General features: G+C 40.5%; 1 protein-coding gene across 2 annotated transcripts; it reads right to left on the bottom strand.

The window, feature by feature from the left end:
• Positions 1-712: 712 nt before the first annotated feature.
• LOC112250385 (cdc42 effector protein 3) lies at positions 713-4,668 on the bottom strand. 2 transcript variants are annotated; one of them, XM_024420476.2, is made up of 2 exons: positions 4,301-4,668; positions 713-3,030 (listed from the first exon to the last, which is right to left on the bottom strand). In XM_024420476.2, the coding sequence occupies exon 2, from the start codon at positions 2,932-2,934 to the stop codon at positions 2,299-2,301; it is 636 nt and encodes a 211-aa protein (XP_024276244.1). In that variant the 5' UTR covers positions 2,935-3,030; positions 4,301-4,668; the 3' UTR covers positions 713-2,298. The 2 variants fall into 2 exon arrangements, with proteins under 2 accessions (XP_024276244.1, XP_024276243.1); XM_024420475.2 differs by having other exon boundaries at positions 4,518-4,666.
• Positions 4,669-10,673: the final 6,005 nt, after the last annotated feature.

The raw sequence follows: 10,673 nt of genomic DNA, 5'->3' as shown, positions 1-10,673 counted from the left end.
CATGCATTTAGCTGTTGAAATTCCTTTTCTCTTGCTAGGGAAGGACATCTCCGGACCCCCCTACTGGCTTTGGGCTAAGCCCCCAATGTCTTCAAATCCTAGAAATTTCCCTGGTCAGCAGTGGGATGTAGATCAGGCCTGACATAGTGATTCTGGCCCAGACAAAAGCTGATTCATGTTATCTCACACACAGATGTGGAAGAGAATCAATGGTGCGGTTGTGCCTCAGTCCCATTGTTGAGATTTTCTGAATCCAAAGAGTAGAGTGAACAAAATGTAGGACATTAAATAGGATACAGGGAGGAAAATTTGCCAAATTCTAACTGTCTGAGTGTGGTAAAAGCATACTATAAAGATGGATGGCCATATTGAGTATATAGCTAATGAATTAATCAGTTTCTTATTACATTTGTATTTGTTATTGGGCAAATTAGATGTATGGATTATTCTTGATTTCAGTTTCTGTCAAAGAGCTTGAGTGAGATAAATAAAGATGTGTCTATCTATCTATCAAATAATCGCCATGGACCAACTTGACTATTTAAATAATGAAGTAAGCTACATGCCACCCAATAAAAGGCTGGGAAATACTGCCATCAGGTGGTGAGGAAAGACAAACTGATGTGATAGTTGTTAGAAGATAGGGCACCAGTAGGTGGCAGTGTTGTTAAAGAATAAGATTGGCTCAGCAATGCGAACGATAAGAGACATCTTTACTTGGCTTTATGGTTTTTATTTTACAAATGAAAGTTTACAGATTGTGCACAAATGTGATTTCCTTGTGCCGGGCAGAGTTCATGCTCCACCTTAGCCAAAACAAAATTATATCTAAAAGTTTATGATATGAGGAACGAGAGGATCGTCGGTGAGCTTTGATTTTCTAAAGACATTTATTATAGACTGATACTGTTCACATTCACACCATAAACCCTGTAATAACTTATAATAGACGTATACAGTTTTATATTTCTAAAGATTTGAACTTTCCCCTTGGTAAGAAAAACAAGAAAAATAAAATAGGCCTATCTATATACACTCTTGTGAGTCTGCTGGGTCGTTTTAGAAATAAGTCCCTTTTGGGTAGTGCAACTTGGTCCCCCCCAAAAATAACATTTTATTTCACCTAATTTTAACATTCTGCGATATAACAGGGTTGACGATTTCATCCTAAATCAGCAATAAATCCCCTTGTGACATGAGGAATGGAAGCTTGTTGTGTGCAACAGGAAGGAACAATTGAATGCAAGCTATACAAAAATGTGTAATTGTCAATCTATGGGTAACAAGTTTGATGTGTTATGCTTGACCCACTCAGTATTTCAACAAAAAAAAACAGAAATGACATTATGATTTGACTATTAGATGTTCAATGTTTTTTTTTTAAGTAACAGTTTCACCATATTAACACCAGAGTTCAGTTCACTTAACAGGGTTGACCTTAAAATGAGGGACACGTTTTTTTTTTTAACCTAAAAATGAATCACTAATCACATTGTCGAAGCAACCAAACAACTAGGGCTTTACAATGATGGTGACAACTTGGAGAAATGTTGGGGTTAAGCGGGTTAAAATCTTCCTAGAAGTCACAGAGGGTGCATAGATTTGGCACTTTAGCAAGTATTGATTTGTATTAAAAAAAAGGCTTTTAAAATGTTAGATTGGTGCACAATTTATACTTAAAATATCAAAGGGACGAAAAAGGGACTCATTTCGTAGAATGACCCAGCTTCTGTCCTTATTGCTACTGCATATGTCTGACTATGGGAGAGCTAGTGTTCATTGTCCCTGTATAGTGGGCCTAAACATTGAAAAGCAAAATCCACCAGTCTTATTTCAGTGTTTCACAATAGAAGTTGTCAGATAAACATCTGCCTCAGAGCTATGTCTCATAAGTAGTTTACCGTCTGTCTTTCTTACCTTTCACAACATGTCTCCTCTATACACCTGCGTTACAAAAGTCACATGATCCAGGTGGAGTGTCATTGGCTCACAGAGCTGTCACCTGAGAAAGGCAACTGTTCAAAGCGTTGACCCAGATATGACACATTGCTCTAGTTAGCCAAACTAACAATAGAGGCTCATATCATCTTGCATCCAAAATAAGAAAATATTATACAATCTGTCTTCTATGAAGACAGTAATTAAAAATAAATGTGCCAATTAGCATCCTGGCAATTGAAAATAGTCCAGCTCATTTTTCCATCCATGACATAACACCTTTCTCCCCTATATATGTTGTGTTTCTTGAAAGGACCTTAGAATAAAATATATTACAAGACGGCCACACTTCTCAAAGTCTCACTGGTGAAGCTGGTTCATCACTTGCAGCACGTCTTCTAGTATGGACGGCCCCAAGTCAAGGTTCAGGACAAAAGACGAGTCTTCATCGACCCCTGGAGGGGCCTCCACTGGGGGACAAGGAGCCTGTTGGGGGGCCGTGTTCAATTCGGATCCATCCGGCCCCATCGTTAACCCTCCCTCCTCCTTCTTTTCCTGCTCCTGCTTTACCTCCTCTTCGTGGTGCAAACTGTCATGCGCCACCACCTCCACAACATCCAGTAAAGGCAGAAAGAGGCACCTCTGGTGCCTGGAAGCCTGGGGATGGGTTCTGGCTTTGGAGGCCTGTGCATCCATCTCTTCTGGGCTGAGGAGGCGTGGGGGCTTGGGTGGGGGTGGAGGGGTCTCATTGGGGGTGATGTTGGAGTAGAGGTCCTGGTGGCTTTGAGAGCTGTGGAGGATGAGACTTCCGGTCCGCTGGAAGGTTGCGTGGTCGCCGAAGACATCCCCGTGGGCATCCAATCCGATGTGGGAGAGGTGGCGGAAGTCACCCAAGGGTAGGCTGATCATGTTGACTGATAGCAGCTCACGGCGCTTCTGCTTGCGGGGCCAGCGCATGCTGGCTGATTTGAGGTACAAGGTGGTCTTCAGAGGCATCTTGGACTTAATGGTGTGTACTGTCAGTGAGTTCAACACTTTTAGGCTGAAGTGGAGGTCACTCAGTTGAAGGGTCCAGTTGACCTTTAGGCAGCTCTGAAAATGTGAGGACAAACAAACTAGGTTAAGAAAACTCACTTCAAATGATTTGATACTCCTTCTTTTGTTTGTTTTTTATTTTGGCATTTCATAGCTACACAGCCTAAAAAATGCCAATGCTAAACAACCTTTGCCACGATTGTCATGAAATTGGATTCCAGGTTGAGATCGGTAGCTAGCAATGGCCATATATGGACTGGTAACTGCAGCCATGACTGTATAATAAAATAACCTGTTTTTCTTGTATACATGTGTAACTTCACACACACAGCTTGCGGCACAAAGGTTTTGTCATGGGTGTGACCTTAATCTAGTAAGAATTGATGCCTAAAGAGTGCTGAATGCTGAATTATTTGTCTCATGGAAGGAAAAGTCTAAACAACCTCTTGTACTGGAAAGTGAACACTGAGGCACATTAGTCTGTTAATAAGTAACCTTGGAGACTTGTTTTATTTCAGGGCCATTACTTTTATCTCTGACCTGATAAAAATGCTTTTTTCTTTGACTGTTGGTGTTTCTGTGATTGCTTTAGCTTTGGTTTCACTCGTTGTCATTGTTCACACTATGTTTATGTGTCTAAAGCTACTTGAACGTTTGAGACAGTGTTGCAGTCGTGGCTTGTTGTAACTGGTAGTATTTCTTCTCATTTTAAGAAGGTGAGCGTTTTTTCCCCAGGGCAGTGTTTCATGTTACCTTTAATGGAACAGTGCCTTGAGAATTCTAAGGAAAATGGTTTACTCCTGACTGGAAGACAACCTGGTTAGGGACTTTCCTAATTTGCCTAAAATGTGAAGTTGATGCTGTCTTATTTGTATTTTATAGTCATAGCAAAAAAGCATCTGAGGATTTTGGCCTATTTTTCAGACAATGTTGAAATCCCCATGGTGGGCTGTTTTTCTGTACAGTTAGTACAAGGTTTTATAATCTTCATGATAGTTCCGATCATGGATCCTAAACAACTTAGTTCCAATGGATCTACAATTATTTCGTTTTTACATCTAATATTTGTATGGGGCTTTTAAAGAGACAGCCACGAGGACAATGTGTCAGAGATAGTGCCTCAGGTAAGCTGAGGTAGCTGGCATGATTCAAATGAACAGTAAAACGGCCAACTGTTGTGTCCAGATTGAAAGAATCATTTATTTTGACAATTAGTTGGTCCACTGACACTAAGTCAAGACGTGAACCACTAACTAAAGCCATTACAGTATATAGGCCACACATTGTTTGTTCATTCACTTATTGCTTACAAGTCTTAAAAGCTTACCGGTGTCTATCTTTGTTTCGACACAAGTGAGGTGAACAGGAAGCAGTCTTTCTATGCATTCTCAGTATATTTGCTCTTCTCGCTCTTCTCTGCAGTTTTAGAACACACAGCTCTGTAGACGTTCCATGTGCGAAAAGCGCCCCTGACTCTGAAACACTGACAAGGTCTACTACCCTAAAGCACACACAAACTGAGCTAGACTGCCTTATCAGCTCACCTGTGTCTCTGGGTTGTGTTAGTTTAAAGTGATAAACCTTCGGTCCCTCCACCCTGATTTATCAATATCTTTGTCTGTGCGTCTTCTCTCTTGTGACCGTCTTCTCTCAGGTAGTCCTCTAGTCCCAATAATCTCTGGAATAGAGGGTCAGCTCTTATTGTGGAGGTGTGACAAAAGAGGAGGGGTGTATGACGCTCAGGTGAACTCTTCACTGCTAGGGTTTCTTTCAACGAAGGTAGGGAAAGGGGGAAGTGTTCTAGATTATATCACTTGCCCTGTGGGTCTCAACTTCATGTTGAGAGTTAGAATATTACAATACACAAGGTACAATTTGGTAATGCTTCAGCAGTTTTTCTCTCTAGAAAGTTAGTTTAGCCAGCTACCTACACGTGGTAGTAATCATGGCCGAATAACTGACAGGCCTGCAGGGCATGTGCCCAGGGGCCCTAACCTCCAGGGGGCGGACATTGATGTTGTTAGTCACTCTCACTCAGATATCATATGAACATGGCATAAGTCATGGAAAAATGTGTAGAATTGCAGGATTTTTTTTGCAGTTTTAAAGCTATTTCATATCCACCCCATTGCACATGAGTAGAATTGCATGAAATTCGTTTTAAAATTTCAACATTTTATCTCTGCCCCATGGCAAAATGTGTAGAACTGCATAAAATGTGCTTTAAAACCAAAACGTTTCTCTATGCCCCATGGCAAAATGCATAGAATTGCAGAAAATTAGCTTTAATAAAACGATTTTGTTTCTCTCTGCCATCGAGGGGGACCACTAAAATATTATACCCCAAAAGCTGGGGCCAGCCCTCCCTCCTCTCCAAACACACACCACCTCCGTTTCCTCAATCCACTCGGTATTAATGAAAAAGTTATTCTCTGCTCAGACACAATGTTCAGCTTGCCATAATAGTCCTAAATTATGTAATTCATCTCTCACTACAATGATAATGGAATGCTACAAACACTGACTCAGAGCATCTTATATCATGCATTGATAAATGTCTTTCTCATTTTCTTGCCAATTTGTGGATTTGAGCATTATTATAGACTTTTATGGTCGTTTCTGAATTGTGCCTTTTCAAGGCGCACAACATTTTGTTTTGCGAAGTAAATGATCAGTCTGGTCTTAGGCTTTTACAGATCATGACCAGTGAAAAAATGTACCCCTCCAGTATTAAAAAGGAATTGCATTACAAAATCACCAGCTGAACACCTTGATTTCTTAGAGGCGGCTGTTAGATACACATGGTCAGGGGACCTGCATTCCAAACCCTGTTTTCTTCTCACATTCATTAGATAAGGACTGGTTGCATAATCAGCTTGATCTAATATGAAAACTAACTCTCTTTCTCACACCTTAAGAACATGCTGTCTCTCTGAAGGGTATCAATCAAACATCAACCAAAATGAATATATAACCTACCATTTAAGGACCGTTTAGATTCTATACACATTTCTCCTTAGCAGCAGAAGGAGATGAGCAATGCCAAATGAATCTGAAGCTTGTGAAAAATGCACAGAGCACTATGAGAGGCAGGTTCTCACACATTACACTCCATAGACTTGCTGTAGCCAATATGGAATGCCAATCACCAGATAAGCTCTTTCGTTTACTTGTGTCAGTTACTGGTATTGTGGGCTGTGGAAAGAGAGCAAGCAAACAACCAAATAATAAAACTTACTTTGCCAGTGACCAGTGTTCCCTCTCGTTTTTTTCGGCACTGAGCAAATTTCAGGTGTGCTGAGCACAAACTGGAATGTTGTGGAAAATACTGTGCAACTTCCAGCACGCATTTACTGTGAGTACTGAGGCTGTGCCCACTTTAAGTTTCTGTTTTAACAGTGTTCAAGTAGGTTACTGTGGCTAGTTGATCATAATGTAGGCCTACCAGAGTGGCCTACCATCAAAAACAATGGAGATAATGCATCCCATAACATTTTATCATGGAAATAGCTGTTCTATCAGTCAGCCTACAGTAGCAGCCAATGTGTGGTGTTCAATGTAGGCCTACATTCCATGAGAAGTTTGAAAAAACATGCAGGGCTTGACATTAACCTGTTAATCCACTTGTTTTCCAGATAAGGAGGTGACTGGAAATGCTTTTGTGATGTGTGATGAAAGAAACCACTTTACAAAATAAAATGCATTATTATTCCCACACCATTATCAGAACCAGACAAATGATGCTTCCCTCTGCATATTGGCTACTTAGCTTATTCAAGCCTAAAAATAAAACAGTGCTCCTTTAAGACCAAAAACAGCTCTTTACCTGACTCGCTTTTCAAAGATATCTAGAGTTGTACACATTTTGTGCTCTTGTAGGAAGCCATCTCGCCCCTATTGCTGACTACAAAGGATCTACAGTGCATTCGGAAAGTATTCAGACCCCTTGACTTTTTCCAAATGTTGTTACGTTTCAGCCTTAATCTAAAATTGATTAAATTGTTTTCCCCCTCCAATCTACACACAATAGCCCATAATGACAAAGTGAAAACAGTTTTTTCTAAATGTTTCCAAATTGTGTAGAGGCACAGATCTGGGGAAGGGTACCAAAAAATGTCTGCAGTATTGAAGGTCCGCAAGAACACAGTTGCCTCCATTATTCTTAAATGGAAGAAGTTTGGAACCACCAAGACTCTTCCTATAGCTGGCTGAACAGCCAAACTGAGCAATCGGGGGAGAAGGGCCTTGGTCAGGGAGGTGACCAAAAACCCGATGGTCACTCTGACAGAGCTCTAGAGTTCCTCTGTGGAGATGGGAGAATCTTCTAGAAGGACAACCATCTCTGTAGCACTCCACCAATCAGGCCACACATTTACAGTAGATTGGAACATTGCCGTCATAAATAAATAGCATTTGATGAGAAGACATATAACACAAAAACAACTGGGCTATTTTTATTTTATGATTTATTGAGGCCTCAAAAAATACATGATACCAAATGTGCAACATACTATAGGATTTGTCACAAGCAACAATTTAGTAACATAGACAGACTGTTTGTACAGTAGTGAATGTAGCTTCATCAAAGTGCAATTTGTATGAATGTCTCCAAATTATATTTTACTGTAAATACACTATGACATCAGTACTGTAGGCACATCAAATACTATAGCCACGTCATGTTATATAATCAACAATTAAATTACACTGACATATGTTCTAGAGAAAAAACATATGTGTATCCTTACCCAAGTTATCACTGACCATAGACACCCCTCCAATCAACAAACACACAGTGAATCCTTACCCAAGTTATCACTGACCAGAGACACCCCTCCAATCAACAAACACACAGTGAATCCTTACCCAAGTTATCACTGACCAGAGACACCCCTCCAATCAACAAACACACAGTGTATCCTTACCCAAGTTATCACTGACCATAGACACCCCTCCAATCAACAAACACACAGTGAATCCTTACCCAAGTTATCACTGACCAGAGACACCCAAGTTATCCTGACCAATCAACAAACACACAGTGAATCCTTACCCAAGTTATCACTGACCAGAGACACCCCTCCAATCAACAAACACACAGTGAATCCTATCACTGACCAAGTTATCACTGACCATAGACACCCCTCCAATCAACAAACACACAGTGAATCCTTACCCAAGTTATCACTGACCAGAGACACCCCTCCAATCAACAAACACACAGTGAATCCTTACCCAAGTTATCACTGACCAGAGACACCCCTCCAATCAACAAACACACAGTGAATCCTTACCCAAGTTATCACTGACCATAGACACTCCTCCAATCAACAAACACACAGTGAATGCAGTAGTTCAAGTCTAACTGACTGGTGAAAACACTCATGCATTGTTGCAGCGAGACCAAGTGGTTAGTAACAACTTTCACATGATGGTGTCCCTGTTTAGACACCAAACCATTGTTTACCCCACGCCTGTCATGGTCACCACAGAGAAGCCCACCTTCTCCAGCTTGTCCAGAACCACCCGGGGAGGCTCGTCCACATGGTACTCCCAACTGGAAATGCAATGATCTCGTTATTATTTGATTGAGAACACATGGCATTAGTACTATACATTTGCACAATGTAAATCCATGGCAGCCAAAGGTTTTACATTTAAAAACCAACACTGTGGTGTTTGGGTATTTGTTGTAAATTCATACAGAAATTCAGTAAATGGAGAAAGCATAGTTAGGGTCCATGAAGTAACACTAAGGAATTGGTATGCCATTTGAAGGGTATGTTGTTAAGACATTTTTTTTACACTACACATTTTCTGTAGATTCTGAGCTTCTTTTAAAAAGCAGTAAATGATGCAAATGACTCACAAGTATGTTGGTCTTTCTGGCTCCTAGCTTCCCAGGTGTTGGATGTTTTGCTGTCTCCGTGTGGCTAAATAATGTTCTGTGGTTTGGGGATGCTTCAGTTGATGGAGCTGGGTGAGTTGTGTGTGTACTGACTAAAATCAGCAATTTCCTGCATTGAGAAGGCATCCCCAACACAGATACTATCTTTAATATCCTCAAGGCTGTGCTACAGAGAAAATGACAGACCGATTAAACAAACTGTCTGTAAACTTGTCATTCTGTGCAGACTGCAGAGCAATATTAATGGACATTGAAAAACATGTTTTTCTAGAACCCTTTCATTTCACACAACAAATGAATCAATGGAATCACCGCAACTATGTGAGTCTGTTGGGACATGGGGCTGACTTGTTACCAAATACAGGAATTCCTCGACAGAGTTGCAGCAGACAAGTTTTTAAAATTAACCTCTGTCTTGCTGTGCTTATTTACTTTAAAATGTTTTTGTCTGTGGTTTTATTTGATTGTTTTATTAAACAATTATTGATTAGCAAACAAATAAAACAGAAGACAAACATATGTACATGGTAAGAGTCTAAGAATTTACATTTTTATAAGTATCAACGCATAGCGACTCGGAGGTTCATTTAAAATACTTTAGTGTGCGCCCAATCCTATGCTAACTAAAACATGTCTCGGTTTCCACTATTGGCTGTCTGGAGAGGAAGACTGCTTTGGCTGTCTGGAGAGGAAAGCGGCCGGTTGTGATACAGCCTGGAATCGAACCAGGGTGTCTGTAGTGACGCCTCTAGCACTGAGATGCAGTGCCACTGCACCACTCGGGTACCCTCGGGTCTTAGACCATTCCTCCATGCAGAATCTTTCCAGATCCTTGATATCCTTCGTCTGCACTTATGGACTGCCCTCTCAATTCAAACCACAGGTTTTCAATGGGATTCAAGTCTAAAGACAGATGGCCATGGCAAAATGTTGATTCGGTGGTCAACTAACCATTTCTTTGTGGATTTTGAAGTGTGCTTGGGGTTATTGTCTTGCTAAAAGATCCACTTGCGGCCAACTTTCAGCCTCCTGGCAGAGGCAACCAGGTTTTGGCTAAAATGTTCTGGTCCTTGGTAAAGTTCATGACATCATTGACCTTAACAAGGGTCCCAGAACCAGTGGAAGCCAAATAGCCCCATAACAAAGATCCACCACTATATTTTACAGTAGGTATGCGTTTCTTTTCTGTTTATGCACCCTTATTTTGATGCAAAACCCACCACTGGTGTATGTGGCCTAAGAGATATATTTGTGTCATCCAATAAAATGTAAACGCTTGGAGTCTGCTAAACGGAATTGGCCCTTACATTGGAACGGGTGCTTTGGTCAGATGACAAGAAAATAGATCTCTTTGGCCATGCACACCAGTGGTGGGTTTTGCATCAAAATAAGGATGCATAAGCAGAATTTATTTTTTTTAATCATCGTGAGGTATTCAATTTGACCCCAAAATTTCTCTGAGCAATTGTATTAGTACAAAATATAATTTCCCCAATTTCTTAGTATACAATATAGCTCAGTATTTGAATGATTTATTTTTGCTCCTCTTTATTACAGGTGTCAATGTCAGAAGCCACTTCATATCACGTCACTGTGACATGGTTCAATATGGTTTAAGCTATTATATTGCAGTCCCATGACAGCTCAATTGGTGTCAATACTGCTGAGATGTCTTTTTGTGATACAGAAATATTACTTTAACATTCTAATACACAGTCCTTTCAAATGGATGTCATGTCAATTGGTGGAATCATGTAACCAGAGTTAAAATAACTTATATGTAGTCAGGAGA

This window comes from Oncorhynchus tshawytscha, linkage group LG05, assembly GCF_018296145.1.
Source record: "Oncorhynchus tshawytscha isolate Ot180627B linkage group LG05, Otsh_v2.0, whole genome shotgun sequence".
In the NCBI taxonomy this organism is placed as follows: Eukaryota; Metazoa; Chordata; class Actinopteri; order Salmoniformes; family Salmonidae; genus Oncorhynchus; species Oncorhynchus tshawytscha.
The sequence above is the reverse complement of the archived record's forward strand: the minus strand, read 5'-3'. Positions and strand labels throughout refer to the sequence as shown.

Excerpts from the sequence above, each read along its gene's own strand:
- LOC112250385 (XM_024420476.2), bottom strand. The coding sequence starts at position 2,934 with ATGCCTCTGAAGACCACCTTGTACCTCAAATCAGCCAGCATGCGCTGG.